The sequence below is a fragment of the Trichosurus vulpecula genome, chromosome 5 (assembly GCF_011100635.1).
Source record: "Trichosurus vulpecula isolate mTriVul1 chromosome 5, mTriVul1.pri, whole genome shotgun sequence".
Taxonomy (NCBI): Eukaryota; Metazoa; Chordata; class Mammalia; order Diprotodontia; family Phalangeridae; genus Trichosurus; species Trichosurus vulpecula.
Window position 1 is genome coordinate 276,422,730 of NC_050577.1, and position 23,403 is coordinate 276,446,132.

The 23,403-nt window shown below is 40.2% G+C and overlaps 1 protein-coding gene across 4 annotated transcripts; it reads right to left on the reverse strand.

Annotated features, from left to right (window-relative positions):
- Positions 1 to 643: 643 nt before the first annotated feature.
- Positions 644 to 19,002, reverse strand: DNAJC22 (DnaJ heat shock protein family (Hsp40) member C22). 4 transcript variants are annotated; one of them, XM_036760205.1, is made up of 4 exons: positions 18,398 to 18,570; positions 17,030 to 17,992; positions 3,572 to 3,594; positions 1,034 to 1,112 (listed from the first exon to the last, which is right to left on the reverse strand). In XM_036760205.1, the coding sequence occupies exons 2-3, from the start codon at positions 17,864 to 17,866 to the stop codon at positions 3,577 to 3,579; spliced, it is 855 nt and encodes a 284-aa protein (XP_036616100.1). In that variant the 5' UTR covers positions 17,867 to 17,992; positions 18,398 to 18,570; the 3' UTR covers positions 1,034 to 1,112; positions 3,572 to 3,576. The 4 variants fall into 4 exon arrangements, with proteins under 4 accessions (XP_036616098.1, XP_036616099.1, XP_036616100.1 ...); XM_036760206.1 differs by lacking the exon at positions 1,034 to 1,112 and adding an exon at positions 1,119 to 1,416 and having other exon boundaries at positions 18,398 to 18,571; XM_036760203.1 differs by lacking the exons at positions 3,572 to 3,594; positions 18,398 to 18,570 and adding an exon at positions 18,941 to 19,002 and having other exon boundaries at positions 644 to 1,112.
- Between the last annotated feature and the right edge of the window lie 4,401 nt (positions 19,003 to 23,403).

Genomic DNA, 23,403 nt, shown 5'->3' on the forward strand with positions numbered 1-23,403 from the left:
CAAAATTGAACTCAAGAGCCTATGCTTACATGAGGGCTTTCCTGATCCCCCAAGAGTCTATGCTTCCATGAGGGCTTTCCTGATCTCCCAAGCTGCTGGTGGTTCCCTTCCCTCTAATAAATATTACTTTTGATATACCCTGTATTTTGTATTTCCTTCCGTACATGAATGTAGTTTCCCCTAATAGAATGTAAGCTTCTTTCAGGCAAGACTGCTTCATTTTTATCTTTGTATCCCTAGCCCCTAATATATTGCCTGACACATATTAAACACTTAATCAGTCCTTGCTGATTCATTGATCAATAGTCCTACTTAGTGGATGAAATGTAGAAGTAGTAGGATTACTAGTAATCCTCCCAAACAGATGTGATTTCTACCTCCTAATTCCCATAGCACTTTGTTTCTCTAATGGCACATGTCACCTTCTTGTGTTGTATCATATTTATTTGTGTACTTGTTTTAGAAGGAGCCATGTTTTTATTTTGTATATCTGAAAGTACTTGGTACAGTGCCTTGCATAGAATAGACACTCAATAAATGAACAAATGTTAATAGACTCCTTGAGTTTACCATGCCAAAACTACCATCTCCAGTGTAGGGAGGAGGGGGCGTGTGGAGGGACCAACATAGATGACATGTGTCATGAAAGATCAAATATTTTTTATGTTTCATAGTATTCCCCTTGCCCCATCATTAAAGTTTAAAAACAAGAAAACAGAAACCATGAGATTAAAAACTTTACCATATATCCATATTTCCTAATGCAATAAAATCTTTTCATCCCCAACAGTAGCAGCTTCATGCACCAACCCCTCCCTTGATTCTGTTGGGAGAAACACAGTGAACAAAACTGCAGAGATAGAATTTCCCAGGAAGAGCCCATGGCAAAGGACAGGCTTCTTAATACATCATTGCCTCCTTTTTCCAACTCATCAGGAGTCTCTGGACTTCCTAAACTTCCTGAGGATTTCATAAGCAGCCTGGATCTCTAAGAAGTGTCTTTGAGCTTCCTCTACTTGGTGCCTGTTGTGATCTGGGTGCCAAATCTTCACTAATTCCCGGTAGCGCTGGTTGATTTCATCAGATGTTGCCCCATCTCTAAGGCCCAAAACCTTCAAGAAAAGAAAAGAAGCTGTCAAACTAGAATCACGTGGGTTGGCAATGATTGTGGCCCCTCCACACAGTCCATCTTGTATCATGCTCTGAAGTATATTTTTGTGAACAATGGGTGTTAGACCATGGTGTTAGATGCCATAGTTGACAGATAACTCCTTTTTTTTTTCATTAAACAAACATTTGTTCACCTGGGTTCTCTAGATGTAGCTTGCTGGTATATTCCATGATCCCAATTCCATGATATGTTTTTTGGTGCTTCATCCAAATGACTCTGAAGTAATCACTGAATTAACTAGCTATCTACACATACATGAACACACAGAGAATCATACAATTAAAAGTTAATGTTTACCTCATCACTTTAAAAACAGAATACAGCATTCCTCAGAAAGAACATACAAAATGTCTTTCCATTACAAGTACTTAATAAATATCCATTGAAGGAGAGTTGAATGAATCACTTTCAGCTAGGGGAAATCTCAAAAGACTTCATGAAGGTGGTAACATTTAAGCTGGACCTTAAAGAATGGGTAGGATATCAACACATACAGAAGGACAAGGGTATTCCAAGAATTGGAAGGAGGCTATTCCAAAAATTGGAAACAGTGTTAGCAAAAACTTATGGGTAGGAAAGCATAAGATGTAGTTCTCTTTTGCTGAAGCATAGAATATAGAAGGGGGACTAGTGTGAGAGAAAGCTGGAAGGCAGATTGGAGGTAAAAGGTGGGAGGCCTTCCATGCTGGGCTAAGAAGTCTATAATTTATTCCACAGACAATGGGGAGCCATTGAAAGTTTTTGAGCAGCTCTTCCCTTGAGCCGTCCTAGGTAATCATTCAAAATGGTGGGATACTCTCTCGATCCAGAGAACCCCACAAAATCATGCAAGTCAAGAGGTTCAAATCTCCAGGTCCACTTCAAGAACACCTGTGAAACAGCCCAAGCTATCAAGGGCATGCATATCCGAAAAGCTACCAAGTATTTGAAAGATGTCACATTGAAGAAACAACGTGTTCCCTTCCGTTGATATAATGGTGGAGTTGGCAAGTGTGCCCAGGCTAAGGAGTGGGGGTTGGACACAGGGTCGTTGGCCCCAAAAAAGTGCTGAATTCTTGCTGCATATGCTTAAAAATGCAGAGAGTAATGCAGAACTGAAGGGTTTGGATGTGGATTCTCTTGTCATTGAGCATATCCAGGTTAACAAGGCTCCCAAAATTCGACGGCGTATTTACAGGGCTCATGGTCAAATCAACCCATACATGAGTTCTCCTTGCCATATTGAGATGATACTCACTGAGAAGGAACAAATTGTTCCTAAAGCAGAAGAGGAGGTTGCTCGAAAGAAAAAGATATCCCAGAAGAAAATGAAGAAACAAAAGCTTTATGGCACGGGAGTAAATATGACATTAGAGTGCAAATAAAAAGCGAAATGAAAACAAAAAAAAGAAAGTTTTTGAGCAATGGAATAATAAATAATAATAGTTAATATTTATGTGATGGTTACTATGTACCAGACTTTGTGCTAAGCACTTTACAATCACTATCCCATTGGAGCCTCACAACAACCCTGGGAGATAGGCGCTATTTTACAGATGAGGAAACTGAGGCAAACAGAGGTTAAGCAGCTTGTCATACAGCTAGTAAATGTCTGAGGCCGAATTTGAACTCAAGTCTTCCTGACTCCAGTTACAGCTATCTATCCGCCGTGCCACCTAGCTGTCCCTAGACTTGGACATTAGGACCTTAATTTGAGATCTGAGCCCCATTTCCCCAGGAATTTATAGTCTTAGGAAAATAAATTTCTGGAGTACTAGGATTTGCCTCCAGTTTGTCTTCTTTTATTCTGACTTTTGGCTAGAGCACTGGAGTCGGAAAGATCTAGGTTCAAATCTGGTCTCGGATACTTATTAGCTTGTGACCCTGGGCAAGTCACTTAACCTCCGTTTCTTCATCTGTAAAATGGAGATAATAAAAGCACCTGTCTCCTAAGGTTGTTGTGATGATCAAAAGAGAGAGTAGCATTTTAAAATTGTAAGAAGCTTAGCACAGCACCTGGTACACAGCAAGTGCCAGATATAGGCTAGCTAGTATTATCATTATTATTAAAGTTCCTAGCACAGTACCTGGCACATAGTAAGTTCTATATAAATATCAGCTGTTATTATTTTTACTGTTATAATACTAAGGCCCCAGTTCTATGGGTTGTCCATGTAACTGCATTATCCCCGTCTGGACAATAGACATTATTCATCTACGTGGCTTTTCCTGTGTGGCTAGCTCGATCAAATTCCTTTGAATGATTATGGATCTCATTTAGGAAACTCTACGGTATTGCAAGGCCAGATATGATCAGTAAAATGCTATCTACAATTAGGAGCTTGGGAAAACCTCATTATATTCCCCTTGGATTTTGTGCTGAACGTCCTATATGATAGTGGCAAATGCTGTGTACCTTACCTGTGTTATGCCTTGATTGAGAACTGGACCCAAGATGGAATAGAAAGAAGAGAACAGGCTGCATTATATTTTGGAAACTGTACGGTGTCGTCGTTGTTATTCTCGATGTTGCTGTTGAGGCAATCAGGGTTAAGTAACTTGACGGGGTCACACACCTAGTAAGTGCCTGAGGTTGGATCTGAATGAAGGTCTTCCTGACCCCAGGTCTGGGGCTCTATCCACTGTGCTACCCAGCTGTCCCTGTGCGGTGGTTTTAACGACACATAATAAAGGCCACTCTTTTTAACCTCAATATTCTTCCAGTTATGACCTATGGGTGTGGATAATGGAATGCCATAGTTTCTAAGGTATTAATTACTGTTCATCTAAAGGTTAATAGAGAGATTTAGCGTTCACATGAATAGGCCATACATATAGATCAGCAAGTATTTAGTAAGCACCTACTACATACCAGGCATAAAACTAACAACAAACTGTGTACCAAAAGTGACATAAAGGAAATTACTGAGGAGACATATGACTGTAAAAATGGTGGGTGGAGTAGGGTGAGGTAGGGTGAGGAAAGGCCACATCAGTCATGTAATGAGAGCAAAGAATGGATAGTTTGTGAGCTCCACTGGTACTGGCACAGTGTCAGGAGATGTAGAGGAAGTACGCTAAATGGAACTCCTGTGAGGATTTCCCAGATACATGGACAAGAGTAGAACAAGATGACAAGGCAAGGATTAGTAGCAATCCTACCATTTAAGAGAGAACTGGCATCAATCAGATCATAGATTCATTGAAGTTAGCTCCCATTTGGAAAGATCTGTAGAGGGCCAGCTCTGAGATAGTCCATGATGGGAAAGGTACATGCCAGGTTTTCCTTCAAGCCTGAGCCTGTTCTTCTCTGAGCTGTGTACTCAGGATGTGGGCTCTCCAACTCCCTTCTAACTTCCCCTGAGAACATGCAGAATGGTGTGGGGAGGCCTGTTTAGGCCCCTTAGACCTCTGCAAGGCAGGGTCAATTGAGAATGGGTCTATGCACGGCAAGGCCAGTTTTAGGATAAGAAGACTTGGCAAAGAAAACCCACCTTCGTACAGGAATGTTTCAGTCTGGTTATCTATACGCGAGAGAACATAAATGTTTCAATTTGGTTAGCCTTGAGGAAAAATAGTGTCTCACTCCCAGGAACAAGGAGATAAAAACTTAACCAATGCTTTATCGTACTCTTTTTTGAAGTCAGGATGACTTAGCAATTAACCTGTGTAAAATACTGTCAGTAACTTCATTAAAATCAGTCTGTAGCTTGACTATACAACTTGCCTAGCCCCATGTCTTTGGCCTTTTTGGGTCAATTACTTCATCATATATTCATGCCACTGAGGGCACAGTTGCAGGCACGGAATGGCATGTGGAGATCCAGCTATATCCTGTTTAAGCCTTTTAGGCCTCTGCAAGGCAAGGCCATTTAAGGCAAGGTCTCTGCAAGACAAGACCATCAAAGGATAAGAGGACATGGCAAGGAACTGCCCTCCCAGCTGTTATCTGCATAGGAAAGAACAGTAATGTTTCAATATGGTTAGCACCTATGGAACTAAGTAACAACATGTCCCAGGGCCACATGGGCTACGTGGGCTACGTGACAGGATGTTACCAGGGAACAAAGTAAAGTAACAAAGCAATGCAACTCTTGGTCCACTTATCTGATTCCATAGAGTATATAAACTCACTGCCTCTGCTTAATAAATGGAGTTGTACTATACTCACCCGCCTGGCCCGTGTCTTTCTTTCACTCTATCTGGCATCTTTATACCTCAGTGCCATCTCCACAGGCAATAGGTATAGAACAGTGCCACCTCCGCTGGCAGCAAATATCCATAGGGATAAACTGGTTCAAGGGAGTTTACCATCTAAACCTATGCCCAGGAACCTTAGGGAAATGGTTTTCCATGGTCTGGAAGAAGTCATACAACCAGGTCCACTGGAAATGCTACAAATTTATGATATCCAATCTCAACTGAGTCCTCACCAATGCACAATAATCTTTTTATTCTTCTTTGATTGAGGCTTCCATGAGCCCCGGTGACTTTTCTTCAAACCAACCTCCCTATTGTCACTCAGCAGATAAACTCTCTGCTTACTTTATTGAGGAAATCAAGGCCTTCTGTTGAGTGCTCCCTTACCTACTCTACCTAATACCTCACACTCCCTCTGTATCTTCACTTGCCCTTGCCCTTCTCCTTGCTTCTCCACTTGTCTCCTCGAATATATCTCCTTCAAGAGATTCTCTCATTGATCGTTCCTTCTCTCATCTCCAGCCTCTCCTTATTTACCGGCTCCTTTCCCATTGCCTACTAATACAGTCTGGTTTCCCCATCCTTAAAAAAAAAGAAATAAAACCCTTCAAATAGAATTAGAAGAGAAATAGCAAAGTTGGGGTAGGGGGAATTAGTATCAAGTTTCATTGTTAAGTCTGATACCAAAAAAAAAAACTGACATAAATTTGTAACTTGAAGTACAATTTCTCAATAGATAAATGATCAAAGAATAAGAAGTTTTCAAAAGAAGAAATGCAAGTTTGACATCGAAACATACTCTAAATCATTAATATTTTGAATCAATTTCAAGTGTATTAATTGTAATCATTGCAATTAAAACACCTGACATTTCACCTTATGCCATGTAAATTGTCAGAAATAAAAAAAATATGAAAACATTCAGTCAATGCTGGAGGAATTATGACAAGATAGGAAGACTACTGCTCTGCTGATGGAACTGTGAAATAGCCCAACCATTTTGGATTTCAGTTCGAAATTATATAAGAAAAGTGACTAAACATTCAGAAATGTTACTACTAGTTATATATCCCCAAAAGTGTCAAGATAGAAAGTAACTTCCAATATGCAAAAATATTCATAGCAATACAGAATAGATGCCCCAAAATTAATAATAATAATAAGCATTCATATAGTGCTTTATGAATATTATCTCACTTTATCTTTACAACAACCCCGGGAAGCTGGTGCTCATATTATCCTCATTTCACAGATGAGGAAACAGACATAGACAGAGATTAAGTGACTTGCCCAGAATCACACAGCTAGTACCTATGGTACAATTTGAAGTCAGGATTTCCTGACTCCAGGTCCAGCACTCTATACACTGCGCCACTGATCGGGGTGCAGCTGTAAAAATAAATAATGGTTTATGAATGAAATGGAATGTTATTGTGCAGTGAGGAAATACAAGGAATTCAGAGAAACATGGGGAGATTTATACAAATAGACTTAAATAAACAGAACCAAAGGAACCTTGGGGATTGAAGGGAAAGGAAGTGAGCCAGTAATGGCCCAGCTCTGGGTGCATGGGCATGAGGTGCTGCCTGTTGCAAACCTAAATGGGGGGATTTTATGAGCCTCCTCCTGGACGTATGTGACGACATGTAATGGAGGAGTCTTGCTTCTGATCCAAAGCATGAGCAGGTATACGGTGATTATTTCCTGTTCACTTACTACCTGATGAAGAAAAGCCTTTTAATTGACTGTTCAGCCTTAACTTAGTGTATATACAAAAAGGGTCCAGCTGAGGAGCTTGACCTCTCTTTCCTCCCTTCTGTAAGGCATAGAGAGTGCTGAAAGGCCCCTGGGAAGGTGTTCTTCCCTCCCATCAAGTCAGCTAGGGAACCTGTAAGTAAGTCTATGACTAGGGTGGGGTTGCTCCCTCCATCTGTCTTCTTTTCTTTGGTCTTTTGAGATCTTAGAAGGTCAAAAAAGCCATCAGATGTACAGTGCTGAATCCCAGGAAGGAGCCAGCCTGAGCAGCAACATGTTTGACCTAGCCTAGCAGTGCATTGACCAAACAGTGGAAGTACTGTCTCTTGCAAACAATGGAGAGAAACTTATTCATTGGCTTTGCCACATCTAGAAGTGATGTGTGTAGTAGCTGCTTTAAGTCAAATCTACTCTCCCCAGGGACCAAGATGGTGGAGGGGAGAATATGCCACTGGTTTAGAGGGAGGGGGATGTATCTAAACTTCTGTTCCTGCTTTATCTTCTTAGTAAATATCCCTTTGTAAAAGCCAGTTCATGTTAATTGCTTATCAATGACATTGAGGTATTAACTAGTTAAACTGATATTGGGTTGCTAGTCACTAGTGAGTGAGTGAGCTGTCCCTCATTCTGGAAGAGGACCAAAATGACATCCCTATGCTCGAGTCAAGTATCAGTGTGTCCCACTGTAGCTGATCAGACCAGTATGAGTTTTGAATGTTCTACCACAAGTTGGGCACACTAGTGGGAACACTAGTATCAATGATACTAAGAAGATAATTAATTAATTGATTTTAGAAGGAATACACTGGAATGGGGACTCAAGACAATAAAAACAGAAGAATCCCATTGCCTCTGAGAGGTATCCCAAAAACCATGACAGGGAAATATAGCCAGCTGAACTCTGGGAACCTGTCCTGCTAATCTATTTGTGAGATGGGAAAGTAAGTCCAGAGTCTTGCTACAAACACACACAATGACTACAATATTGTCAATGAAAAGATTGAAAAAAATTAAGATTCCAGAACTGAGATATTAAAACCCATCTTTTCCATTAGTACAGAGAGGTAGAAGACCACTAGGACAGAATATTTTGTTTAACTCTCTTTTCATTGTCACAAAGGATAATTCAATCTCAAGGGGTGGATGGGAAATGAAAATGACATAAAAACAAAAGGCATCAATAAAATGTTTGAATTTTTCTAAGAGAATAAATGGAACACACACACATACACACAAACACACAAAACCCCTTCAGTGGACCCTTTCATCATCTCAAGCTACTATTCTCCCTCTATTTCTTTCACTGACAAACTCCTTGAGTCATCTATAGCAATAATCACTCACTGCCTTATCTTCTACTCACTTCTCAGATCCTTGAGATGTAGCTACACCACTCTACTGATACTGCTTTCTCAAAGATTACCAAATGACCTCTTAACTGTTAAATATCAGTGTTCATCTTCAATTTCTCTGTAGCTTTTGACACAACTGACAACCACCTTCTCCCTTGGTTTCCATGACACCATTTTCCACATTCTCCTTCTTTAGTCTTCATTGCTAATTCCTTTCTTTCTCTCTCATTCCTTAAACATGAATCTATCCCCCAATGCTCTCTGGAATCTGGCTCTCTGATAGATAGATAGATAGATAGATAGATAGATAGATAGATAGATAGACAGATAGATAGACGGACGGATAGATGGAGTCATGGGTAGATAGATAAAATAAAGCCTTTTCAGTTTTATTTCAAACTATTTCCCATCATGTACCCTATGTTCCAGTCAAACTGGACCACTAACTATTCCCATAACTTAGCATTTCATCTTCCACCATGTTTTAAACTGCAGCCTAGGACAGAGGCTCTGTCCTACACTGAGACCTGGTTCAATCTTAGGAGAATCATACAAATCACTCTTTTTTTAAAAACTTTTCCCCACCTCCCAGGACTTCCTTTGGAAACATCAAAATATAGCTCATGTTCAGATCTTTACAGAAATATGGTCAAGGACCCCTCAGGTCATATGCAAGTACTCTGATTAAGAATACATCAAACATAGGACAGGTTTCATTTAACCCAGCTGAAACAAAGATTTAAAAGGATTTGTACCTGAGTTCATAAACAGTCAAGACAACTCTCCTTCTCTAAACTGTGAGCTTCTGCTTTTCCTAGTGACCTATACAATCCTCTTATCTTAAGGTTGAGGACCTTTACCACTGTCACCAAGAGGTAAGCAGTTTGGGTAGCTGGGGAGTAAAATATCCACTTCCTACAGTGAGTCCCTTTACCTCCAGGGGTCTATATGACCCTCTTATAGCACTACCCTGGTGTGAAGGCTGGGGAAAAGAACCTTTAGGCCCATAGTCCACATATTTCACAGTACTAGAAGAAGGTAATAAATGGGTAACTATTCTATATTGTGGGTCTATCCCTTGGTATTTCTCACCTTTGACTTTGACTTGGTTTTAAAACAACTTCCCATAGTCCAGGTACTTGTGAATATCCCAAACTCCTCCTCTTTCCAGGAGTCATGGACCAAGAGTTCTTTTACTGGTCCATGAACCTCTTTGTTGATAACATCTCTGTAGGCCTGTAGTTCCTCCTTTCCTGGGACAACATGGTCCCCTACAGGAACTATCTTCCTTAAGGATGTAGAGGCTTCCAAAAAACTGGATCTATATGTCTATAAACTTTCTCCTCTAAACTTATTTCCTGCTCTCTAGCTTCCCTTTTCTAAAGTCCAAAGATTAGCTCAGGTGCTTCAAAACTGGCTGTGAATCCAGTCACCCAGAACAAGGATAGTTCACACCCCAGGGTTGTATATAGAGTTAGAAAGATCTGGGTTCAAATCCGCACTCCAACATTTATGGGATGTATGATCCTGGACAAGTTATTCACAGCCTCTGTCTCTCAGAATTATTAAGAGAATTAAGCAAGGCACCCTTGACCAAGATGGCAGCGTGAAAACAGGGACTCATTTGAGCTCTCCCCCAAATCCCTCCAAACACTTGTAAAAAATGACTCTAAACAAATTCTAGAGCTACAGAACCTATATATGACAGAGTGAAATAAGTCTCTAGCCCAAGATGGCCTGGATGGTTGCTGGGAAGGGTCTATGGCACTGTGCTGGGAGCTGAGCACAGCCCAGCATGGAAGAGACCAGGTTGGAGTAGACCAGGCAGAAGAGGCCTCAGGGCCCTGAATCACTGAGCTGTGGCAGTTTCCAGACTTCTCAACCCACAAATGCCAAAGACAACGGAGCAGATCAGTGGGAAAACTGCTGGATCTGGGTGAGAGAAATGTGGGGTCTGGTCCCAGCCTTGGGGCAGCAGATGTGGCTGCAGTTGTGACTAGAGCAAGAGCTCTAGGCCCACAGACAGTGGGGGGAATCAAGTGGCTGATCAGAGCAAGAGTACAGAGATCTCATTGTTAGCACTGAGGCAGGGTTCTCTTGCTTTGCCGTGCTTGGATCTGGGTCATGGTCCTGGTTGGCAGTTGTTGGGGGAGGAGGAGCTCTGGTGTGGCAGTGCTTGTGGGGGACTGTGGAGGAGTCCTCCTGGTAGTTACATGGCAGAAAGGAATGCTTGCACTCATGGACCAGAGCACAGGCCAGGAGAGGAGCACCATACCACCTCACAATAAAAGTAGCTCTGAAAATAGCAGCACAAAACCCCTGAAGCTTGGGACAAAGTGGAGACCACTCTGGAAGCAGTCATACCCTGACAAAGAGCTCAAAAGTTAAGTACTATATTTCCCCACATATAAGACTGCTTTTTCGAAAAATTTGGGGTCTAAAAACTGGGTGCATCTTATGCAGTGGTTGTAGTTTTTTTTACTTGCATTTCCTGCTTTTTTGCGCTTGTTGTCTTTGTGCTCATTGTTTTGCATTTGTTACCGGTATATTAGGTTATGTTTGCCACGTTCCGCCCAGAAATGGCTCAGAAAAGATTGTTGTACAGTGTTGAATTTAAGTTAAAAATGATCCAGTTTGCAAAACTGAATGGAAATCGTGCTGCTGAACGTAAGTTTGGTCTTCCTCCATCTGTGAAAACAATCCAAGACTGGCTACAGGAAGAAGAAACCCTACTGAAAACGCCACAGCAGAAGAAGGCCATAAGAGGCGAGTCACCAAAATGGCCTGATTTAGAGAGAGAATTGAAGATATGGATTGAAGAACAAAGGGCAATTGGAATTCCTGTGTCCACAAAGGTGGTTCAGCATGAGGCAAGAAGAATTGCTGATGAGAAAGAAGTTACTGATTTCAAAGGAAGACGCAACTGGTGCTTCAGGTTCATGAAACGGAATGGATTAAGCATGTGTACATGCACCAGACTTGCCCAAAAGATGCCCGAAAGCTATGAGCAGATGAAAAAAACTTGAGTTCAATAACCTTATGTAATACTTTTTTTTTTCAAATTTCGGACCCCAAAATTAAGGTGTGTCATACATGGGGAAATACAGTAATTGGCTGGAAAAATGAGCAGGCAGCATAAAAGGACTCAGATTATAGAATCTTTCTTTGGTGACAAAGAAGATCAAAACATACAGCCAGAAAACATCAACAAAGTCAAAGAGCCTACATCAAAAGCCTCCAAGAAAAATATGAATTGGTCTCAGGCCATGGAAAAGCTCAAAAAGGATTTGGAAAAGCAAGTAAGAGAAGTAGAAGAAAAACTGGGAAGAGAAATGAGTGACGCAAGAAAATCATGAAAAACAAGACAACTGCTTGCTTAAAGGAGACCCAAAAAAATACTGAAGAAAATAACACCTTAAAAAATAGACTAACCCAAATGGCAAAAGAGCTCTCCAAAAAGCCAATGAGGAGAAGAATGCCTTGAAAGGCAGAATTATCCAAATGGAAAAGGAGGTCCAAAAGACCACTGAAGAAAATACTGCCTTAAAAATTAGAATGGAGCAAGTGGAAGCCAGTGACTTTATGAGAAATTAAGAAATTATAAAACAGAACCAAAAGAATAGAAGACAATGTGGAATACCTTGTTGGAAAAACTGCTGATCTGGAGAATAGATCCAGGAGAGATAATTTAAAAATTATTGGACTACCTGAAAGCCATGATCAAAAAAAGAGCCTAGACATCATCTTTCAAGAAATTATCAAGGAAAACTGCCCTGATATTCTAGAACCAGAGGGTAAAATAGAATTTGAAAGAATCCACAGATTGCCTCCTCAATTAGATCCCAAAAAAGGAAAATATTGTAGCCAAATTCCAGAGTTCCCAGGTCAGGGAGAAAATATTGCAAGCAGCCAGAAAGAAACAATTTCAGTTTTGTGGAAACACAATCAGGATAACACAAGATCTAGCAGCTTCTACAGTAAAGGATCAAAAGGCTTGGAACATGATATTCCAGGGATCAAAGGAGCTAGGATTAAAACCAAGAATCACCTACCCAGCAAAACTGAGTATAATGCTTCAGGGCAAAATATGGATTTTCAATGAAATAGAGTACTTTCAAGCATTCTTGATGAAAAAACCAGAGCTGACTAGAAAATTTGACTTTCAAATACAAGAATCAAGAGAAGCATGAAGAGGTAAACAGGAAAGAGAAATCATAAGGGACTTACTAATGTTGAATTGTTTTGTTTACATTTCTACATGGAAAGATGATATTTGTAACTCATGAGATCTTTCTTAGTATTAGGGTAGTTGAAGGGAATATACCTATATATAGACAGAGGGCACAGGGTGAGTTGAATATGAAGGGATGATATATAAAAAAATAAAATTCAGGGGTGAAAGAGGAATATATTGGGAGAAGGAGAAAGGGAGAGACAGAATGGGGTAAATTATCTTACATAATAGTGGCAAGAAAAAGCTGTTGTAATGGAAGGGAAGAGGAGGTAGGTGAAAGGGAATGAGTAAATCTTGCTCTCATCAGATTTGGCTTAAGGAGGGAACAACATACACACTCAACTGGGTATCTTACCTTACAGAAAAGTAGGGGGAAAGGGGATAAGGGGGGGGATAATAGAAGGGAGGGCAGATTGGGGGAGGAGGTAGTCAAAAGCAAACACTTTTGAAAAGGGACAAGGTCAAAGGAGAAAGTTGAATAAAGGGGGACAGGATAGGATGGAGGGAAATATAGTTAGTCTTTCACAACATGACTATTATGGAAGTGTTTCACATAACGATATATATATAACCTGTATTGAATTGATTGCCTTCTCAAGGAGGGTGGGTGGGAAAGGAAAAAGGAAGAGAACTTGGAACTCAAAGTTCTAAAAACAAATGTTAAAAAATTGTAACTTATAGCAGCTTTTTTGTGGTGGCAAAGAATTGGTAATCAAAGGGATGCCATCAATTGGGAAATGGCTAAACAAAGTGTGATATATGAATGTAATGGAATACTATCGTGCTATCAGAAATGAGGAACAGATGGACTTCATTGTAACCTGGAAAGACTTATATGAACTGATGCTGAGTGAGGAGAGCAGAACCAGGAGATCATTATCCATGATTACAGACACACGGTATCTGTAAGGACTAATTTTGATAGACTTGACTCCTCTCATCAATACAAGGTTCAAAGACAGCTCCAAAAGACTCATGATGGAAAAAGCTATGCACATCCAGAGAAAGAATTATGGAGTCTGAATGCAGATTGAGGTAAACTATTTGCTCTCTCTTTTTTTTCCTTCTTTTTTGGTTTCATTTCTCCTTTCTCATAATTCATTCCATTGGTTATAATTCTTCTTTAAACTGGACTATTATGTAAATAATTTCAATGTGAAGGTATATGTAGAACCTACATTGGATTACATGCCATCTTGGGGGGAGGGGGGAAGAGAGGGAAGGAGAGAAAATTTGGAACCCAAAAACTTGTGAAACTGAATGTTGTAAACTAATAATAAAAAATAAATTTATTTTAAAAAAAAGAAAGAAAGAAATTGTTTTTTACATGCAACTGGGAAATAAGATATACAGGCAATGGGGTATAGAAATTTATCTTGCCCTATAAGAAAGTAAGGAGAAAGGGGATAAGGTGGGGGAGTGGGGTGATAGAAGGGAGGGCAGACTGGGGAAAGGGGCAATCAAGATACATGCCATCTTGGGGTGGGGGGAGAAAATTTGTAACTCAAAATCTTGTGGAAATGAATGTTGAAAACTAAAAATAAATTTTAAAAAAAGAAAAAAAGAATTAGGGAAGGTAATATATAGACTGCTTTGCAAATCTTAAAGTATTATATAAAATGTTTTATCAGGGAGATATCATCAATGTCAAAACAAAATCTCAAATCTGACATTAAGGGGGATGTTAATCGCTTGTATAAGGAAACATGTTCAATGTAAGAATATCCTTTAGTTTTCCCTACATTAATTATTTCCTATTTATCACCTTAAGCTATTATTCTCTCTATTTCTTTAATTTCCAAACTCTTTGAAGCATCTATAGCCAATAATCAGCCACTGCCTTAACAGCCACTCAGATTGCTTTATATATATATATATAGATATAGATATATATATATAGATATATACATATATATATGTATATATATATGTGTGTGTGTGTGTGTGTGTGTGTGTGTGTGTGTGTGTGTTTGCATGTTGTTTCTCTCATTAGATTGCAAGCTCCTTAAGAGCAAGGACTCTCTTTTGACTCTTTTTGTATCCCCAATGTTTAGCAAAGTGCCTGGCACATAGTAGGTGCTTCATAAATGTTTATTCATTTATTGCTTAACCTCATAAAACCCCCAACTGCCAACTCTCACTCACAGGCTGAGGTCCTCTGAGAGATGACTATTCCAGGTTCAGGGTTCTCTGTGGATCTGCACTTCTAAAACTATAGCTCACAAGACCTCACCAATGCCTCTACCTTTAATAGTCATCCAGAAGACATAATTAGCTCAAAGTAAATGCATTTTCTGAAACAGAATGGTAAGAGCAGTAGCTACAAAACATCCCCCCCCCATAAACCTGAGGCACATTCTACCACAAATACATATAATATATCAGTGGAAAAGGTGGGGCACACACAGAGCATGCACTAACAAAGAGGTAAACAGGTAGGAAATACAGGCAGCCAAGGCAATTCACAGCTCTGGCCGGCACTGCAGGTCCCTGATATCTTTTCTCCTCTAATGATCTTCTGCTGGGAAGGTCACTCTGCTGGGCTCCCAGGGCCAACCCCTCTCCACAGCTCAACCTGACTCTCCAGATGGACTCTGAGGATCTGCTTTCTGCTGTACACAGCATCTCTTCCTGGGTAAATTGCACTATTATAAGATGCTATTGCCTATGAATGAGGAAAGGAGAAAGAAACTCCCTTCTTTCCACCCCATATTTTAAAAGAGGTACAAGAAAAGAGTAGAAAAGATGCTTCCTTTTTTGAGAGTTATGATTTTCTTCCTCTCTCTTCTCTACTGCCAAAACTGACTTTCTTGGTCTTACACAAAACAAACAGTCCTTGGTTTCAGTGTTTGATGGCCCTCCCTGATTCTTTGTCTGAAGTGTCAAATTGATCGCCAGGACTATCTCTGGTACAAAGTGGGGAATGGCCACACTAATATTAACTTGCATAGAGGATGATTTGATGACTTTCCCCCTTTCTCCTAATTTTCCTTTTCCCCAAGTAACAGACAGGAGTAATACAGGTACTTTAAAAAAAAAGCAGATGTTTTGGCATGAAAGGCCTTGCTCGCCTGTATCTTTTGATAGGGAGTCAGTCCATGGAATGACTCATTGTTCTCTGTGGCGAGGGTGTTTGCAGCTTAGCATTTTGCTAGTTGCCTACTATGCAGAAAATTAGTGGTTTCTTTTTTTTAGTAATGTGATTGATTAATATCGTTCCAATTATGTGTTGCTTCTCCTAAAAAAAAATCAGGAATATTTGTAGAAAGTTGTGGAGAATTACTCTGTTTCTCCGATTGTGCCTGAAGTATGGTGAGTGCGTTGAAAGGCAGTTATGGGGCTCAGCAAAATATTTGAATCGGTACCAAAAAGAGAGGGGGAGCCAGGTTGCCAGCTTAACATTAACATCATATTTTGAAAGCATGCTATGTTTCTGTAAGTAAATATATTGCATCAAGAGCTGTTAAAAAAAAAACTGACTTTCTCAAATCTTGCTCTTGCTCATGTTTTTAAGGCCATCAGAGAAATGGCTAATCCTTCAGCCAATAAAGAGCAACCCTCTAATTCCATCAAGTTGATTGTGGAACTTCATTCTTCCTAAAGGAACACTTCTTTACACTGGCCCATCAAGTCAGAAAACTTTTACAAGATTCTAACGGGCCAATTCCACTTTTATAGTTTTTATAGTCCATGAATATACTCAGAGTATGAACTGCCCCATGTTTTGTGCCCTTTACAAGCTATTAATACAACCATTCAAAGTCCAAAAGGGGCAAAACCTTAAATCTTAACACCTCATTGTATCTGTTACCTGCGCAGTACATCCTGCAACTTCATTAACTGGATGGAGAGACTCAGCTGATCGCCCATTGCTCCCAAGAGCTAAGCTCAGGTAGATTCTTCCTTGGGCACTTTCTGTGGTTTATTCATAATAAGTTCTACTCCATTTCAGGAATGCATTCCTTCCTCATCGTAACTTCTCAGAAACTTTGTCATCATTCAAGGTTTAATTCAGATACCAGCTCCTCTATGAAGTCTTCCAAATCACCTCCTAAGTTATTAGTGATCTTCCCCTTCTCAAATTACTTTGGTTTTTTTCTCGTCTGTATACACGTTTTATTTCCTCAGTAGACTAAGCCTAGAGAGCTGATACTGTTGTATTTTTATAGTGCTATGCAAAGTAGGTGCTTAATAAATGTCTATTGAATTGGTTTTAGCAGATGTGAGCACAATGCTGCCATGTAAAAATCATCAGCTCGAAAAAGACATTAACCCAAATTTTTGCCTTGAGGCTTAGGTGAATTAAAAAACAAAAACAAAACAAAGCAAAAGCCTTACTTGGTAAGCTAGCTGCTGTTTCTCATCCTGAAAGCTTCTGACAAACTCAAACAGCTTCTCCCATTCCTGAAAGGAGACACTGCCAAAACCCGGATTCCCCACCAGAAGCCAGACCCGGTAAGGTAGGATAAGGATAGACTCCACGATCCGGCTGAAGACAGGGAAGAAGGTAAGCCAATACAAGAAGGAGCCAAGGGTCTCTGTTACACACTGGAGAGTGGCAGCCATGTTGCAGAAGATGCTGTAGGCCACAGGACCTGTGAAAGCCAGGTAAGCAAGTCCTAGGTGGTAGAGCCGAAGAGTGAGAGTCTCAGCCTCCAAAGGGGCCTTGTAGCTCCGGTGTCTCTGTGCTGTGACGCTGGCGACCAAGCTGATGGGCAGAATGGCTATGGGGCGGCCATAGAAAAGAGGAGAGGTCAAAAATGCTGCCCTTAAAATACTCTTAAAGTCTGAAGTCTGGTTGCCCACAGTGGCCACTAACAATACCCCTAAACCAACAGCTAATGGAAGACCCACAATATAGAAGCTGGTCATGAAGGAGAGGCTAATCAGGGCCACAAAGCCAAAATAGATGCCCACCAGGATCTGGGCAAAAAAGCGCAATGGACTTAGACTGGGTATCAGTTCTTCATGATTCTTCCTTTGCCCTCGGGCTTGGTTGGCTTGTGCCACAAAGCTGGGGAGCTTCCAGAACTCCAAGAGCCAACCCAACCCCCCACCTCCCAAAGTAAGCATCCACAACAAAGCATGGCTATCACGCCCCAGGTAGAGATGATGGAGGCCAAAAGGGCCCCCTATTGCCCAAAGAGCGTAGGTTACCAGTAGCCCCTTGGCCATTTGCTTAGGGAAGGGATCTCAGAAGCTTCACAGGTCCATTTGCAACTCATATAATTCAGAGTTCAGTAACGCTTGAGCCTTTGAAAGAAACATGATACCATCTGAGTCGAGAGGAATCCTCAGCCTCTGAAGGAGAGAGTAGGAATGGTGGAATTAGATGGCTATGTCCAGGGTCTTTGTTGTACCCACATCACTTTTCTCTCAACATTAGTCCTACCAAAGGCTAAGCCTGGGATTTCTTAAACCTTCCTAAATGCCACGTTCTCCTTCATTCCATCCTACTGTCCTTTAAATTTATTTTGTTTTACCAGTTCTTGTCTTTACCACCATGACTCGTGGAACCCAAGAGCAGGGGCATTTTAAAATTCATTCAATTTGGTAATGGAAGGCTCATGTGCAGAGAGGCACAAGTTTAAATTGCAGGCCCTCAAGCTTAATTTTGCTAAATCATCCATCTAAGCATACTTAAACCCCCAAACACATTCACCAGACAGGAAAATCTTTCAATGGTTTCCCCCAAATTCTAAATACCTTTAAACGCCCTAACTCATAGCCTGAGTCTATGGCTGCTTTCATCACATATGTTCTTCTTCTCCTCATAGCTTCTGATATTTCTCCACATTCTGGGCCCAGACCAGCAGCATTAGATTGAGTCAGGACTAAGCAACCTTTTTTTATGCTTTGGCAGCTTTCACCTCAAGTCCCAGCAGAGGGGATAGGGAGAAAATGCCATTTCTAGGAGTTAGGGCCTCACTGAAGGAGATAGAAGCTTTTCCACTGAAGAAGCCTTGAAAAACAATGAAAAACATACGGCCACATTTCTACTTCAACCCAATTCCCAAGATCCATTCTGCCCACCCTCAGGCTCATTCTCCCTCCCCCTACCTCCATTCCAGGCTTCTCACTCTCAGGCCCAATTATGACCTATCTAATACAGGCTGGGAAAATCTCTAGGATAACAGGCCTATAGATTAAGTATCATTGCTCTTCCTGCCCCATTCCACTAAATGTGTAAAAAGTGTAGTCCGTGGAGAAAAGATTCAACAATCTGGGTTGAGTTTCTCTTCAGCTTACCAGTCAGCTCCCTTAGGTTGAAGAATAGCAGCCTACTCACTTTCCAGCACTTCAAATTCTCTCATCTAGTTGGACTTTGTACATCTCAGCCCATTGATACGATGGGCAAAGGTCATCTAGGCCTAGCTTTCCCTGACTCTTCCCCCAACCTAATCTACCCCTCCTCCTTCTTGCCTCTCCTTTGAGAGCTCTCTTTTTTTCCTAAGCTTTCCTCCTGCCCTTCTTTTCACTCTTCTTTTTTTTCCAGAGTGTGTACTAACCAGTTGATGTAAGTAAACATTCAGTGCTTTCTCTGACCATCTACCTACCTGCCTCAAGTCTGGGCTATCCTTTCCTCCTTTCCTCACTCCCTCTGTTCCAATTTCCTGTCACTACCTCAGCCAGTCAGTTTGATCTAATACAATGGCCTCCACAGTGCTGTGAATACACCTAATCAGAGTGTGCAAGATAAACCATGGGGGTGTAGGAAGAAAATATTAGAAGTTGTATTTTAAAATAAAATTATTATTTACTAATAATTAATATACAGATTAGCACCAGTACGCCTAGCATGAAGCCTGGCACATAGTAGGTACTTAATAAACATTTGATTGACTGATTGTCCTCACTAAGGCTGAATGTCAGATGGTCATGTGCCACATATGGCAAATAAATTATCCCAAGGGAAGAGAAGGAGTTCCACATGGTGGAACAGTTGACAGCAACACACTCATTCATTTGACTTCATTGTGTTTCATTTGTGTAGTATTGCAGTTTAAGTGTGCCCAGTTAAGTGGATTTATTAATTATATTAGTTGGTTTTAACTAAGCCATCTCTCATAAAATGGACAAGTGGCTTAAAAAGATTTACACAAAGAAAGATAATACTCATTATTATAATAACAATATTGCAAAGCACAAATAAAGGCAAGAAATTGGCAGAGCTGGCACTTTTAGAGGGCTCTGTACCAGATACATAGTATAAACAATGACAATCTTAATCAGATCTGACAGGAAGTCAGCTCCCAAAATTTTGTAATTATCACGAGAATATTATTTGAAATGTGAATTTATATCCTGTTTTGTTAGTGATGAACCTAAGTCAGGAGTTTTTAATCTTTTTTTGTATCATACACTCATTTGGCAGCCTGGTGAAGCCTATGGACTCCTTTTCAGAATCATGTATTTAAATGCATAAAAAAATCATAGCATTACAAAGGAAACCAATTACATTGAAATAAAGTTATCAAAATTTAAAAACAAAACAGCTTCACAGACCCCCAAAAAAGAACCTCTGCCCTAATTGTATATTGTACATTGAGCTATTAGTTAATGTTAGTATGAAGCCATCACAGTTAGCAAGACATTTAAAAACTAAGCATTTGTTGCCAAAAATGATGAGTCACCTATAAAAACTCTCATAACTGCACACTTTAAAATTTAGAAACATAATTTTCTAAACTGTTTCCAAATCTTGTAGAGGGAGAGTTTTCATGAATGTTGAACCCGTTTATTAAAGATACAAAAATGCACCACCTTTCCATAAGTTTGCAAGGACTGACTGAAATTAGGAAAGATTGGAATTTGACCAGTAAATTTCCAAAAACCTTTGCATAATTGGTTGTTGGAATTGCAAAATAAGTATCATGACTTAGTAAGCACATACAATGATACCTTTCTTCCATTTGGTTACACATATTTTGGGAGGTCTTTTTTTTTTAAGTCGTGACAGTCATTAAAAATCAAGCATTGAAATAAACTGAACTCAGAATGAGATCTTCGAATTAGTGTACTACCAAACTAAGGCTTTAAAAAAAATGGGGCATATGAAATTGCATTGGTCTCACTAAAAATATTGTTTTAATAAAATACTACAGTGAGAACAAAGGGATATTGTACACTAAATAAAATAAAAAAATTTTACTTCATCTTTTTAAATTTCTGTTTTGTGTGTTAATGTACATAATATATTAGTGTACATATAGGATTTCCTCAGTTTCCTATCTCTTTTAAATGGGGATTATAATAGCACCTACATCACAAGGCTGTTGAAAGGATCAAATGAGATAACAAACCTTTGCAAACATTAAAATGCAAAATAAATTTTAGTAAATATTACTAATAATAATGCACAATGAAAAATACATATTGGGTACATGCTCAATTTTTTTAACTGATAAGATTTCGAGATAAAAACTGTTTGGAGGTCACTGATTTGAGGACCTGAATATTCCTTAACTAATCTTGCCATTTGCTGAAAGATGCCAGCACTAAAGGGCTGAAGCTGCCTCATGGCACAGGCTGCATGCAGAAGTGTCAGGTAGGTCATCTAGTTTCACCTGCACTAGGTCCCAGGGGTTCCTAGTGAATCAGGGTCATCACCCCAGCCAGACTAGACAGGAATGTGACTCTAGGGAGCAACCAATCAAGAAGGAAGTGAGTCTGCCATGTTTAAAAAAAAAGTGGGGACATATACATGCATATACATAAGCACACAACCTCAGAGACATCCTCACTTCCTCACTGCCTCATCTCCTCCCCACAAGACAGTTGCCAAGTCTTGTATCTCTATCATAACTCTCAAATATGTCCTCATCTTGCTCACAAGGCCTAGCTTAGATTCTGATCACCTTTTACCTTAACAATTGCAATGACCTCTTCAACCCATCCCCTTCCTAGCTGCTTATGTGATATTTTTAAAGCACTGGCCTGACCCCGATTCCTTCCCTCCTCTAAAAGCTCCAATGGTTTCTTATTGCCTCTGGTATCAAAAACAAACTCCTCTTTTTGGCATTCAAAGCCCTTCTCAATCTAGTTCCAGTCAACCTTTCCAAGCTTTTTATCCCATGATGGTCCAACTAAGTTGGTCTACAAGCTTGTCCTCACATTCAACATTCCATCTCTCTTGCGTTTTCAAGGCTGTCCTCTCTTCCAGTCTACTGGAATGTCCTCCTCAATTCTGCCTCTCAGAATCCCTGGCCTTTTTCAAAATTCACTTCATATACCACCTGATCAGTCAATAAGCATCTATTGAACACTTACATTGATCACTGAGGATATAAAGTAAAAAACGAAACTTCCTCTGCCCTCTAGGAGCTTACATTCAATAAGGGGAGAATATATATATGTACATTTATATGAACATGAACATGAACACACACATATTACCTGTGATTGAGTGCCCCTGTCCCAGAAAAGTTACTGTTTGGATTCACAGATTCAGTCCTGATGGATTCTGATGCCCAAGATCAGACTTTCCTCAAATTCTCTCATTGTTATTGCGCACACAATCATCTTTACAACCAGTTCACGTCAGAGTCTCCCCCAAAAGAGACTAACAAAGTCCATTCTAGTAAGTGCATTCAATGCACAAAGTAGATATCAAGTATAGGACAGTTATTTATTTCTTCCACCACAAAAGAACTGCTTGAAACATAAAAGATTCATAAGTGAGCATTAGCAAATGTTTAAAGCATAAAACAATAACTAATCACATTGAGCATACTCCCCTGGGAGATAAAAGAATTTCAGGACAGTGGAATATTCCTTTCAACTCACAGGTGCCTGCTTGAGTAACTCACAAGGTCCAGCTAGCCAGAGCATGGCTTAGACTTTCTTAGTCCTTTCAGCAGCAGCATCTTTCTGTTGGTGGCCATTTCCTCCTAGAAGTGATGTAGTCCCAGGAAGCACAACCCAATGGGCATCCAGGACTGACTGAAGAAGCCAGGAACCCTTAAGCTTATTAGGGAGCCACCAAGACTGGAAACTCATTTCTCAGAATCGATATTCTGTGACCTAGGTGGGGGAAAAACAGAATAGATCTAATATCAGGCTCATCTAGGCAAGCACATATTATCCTGGCCATGTTCTAGAGTTTTAGCTACCATTACTGCTGGGGGTAGGGTGAGGAAAGAAATCTCTCTCCTCCCCAGAAGTCCAAGCAACCTGCCCCAGTCCTCAGCAACATGCTCAATAAAGAGAATAGCTTTTCTCTCTTTATATAACCTACTGAGTAGGCGGCTCTTTCTGGATCATTTGACAACCACTTTCAATACAACACTCCCCCACTATCCGCCCTCCCTTCCCCCTCTAGTTACAGGGACCATCGGACCAACCAGAAAGCTGATCCCCTTTTCCTCTATCAAGGGGCTAGAGCACATGCTCCATGGGATGTGCTCCTGTCCAACCCCTCTATGTAAGTACAGTATATACAAAAATAAAGTAAACACAAGGTCATAGGGGATAGAGAGGAATGGATATTGGAGGGGGGATCATAAAAGGCTTCTTGTGATAGATGGCATTTGAGCTGAGTTTTGAAGCAAATGGGTGAGATGAGGAGGAAATATATTTCAGAATGAGTAAGTGAAAAAGGCACTAAACCCCCAGATACTAATTCCTCCCCGAAATTACCTTGCATATTTACTTTATCTATATTTTGTACTTACTTATGTGCACATGTTGTAAACCCCATACCTCCATAGTTA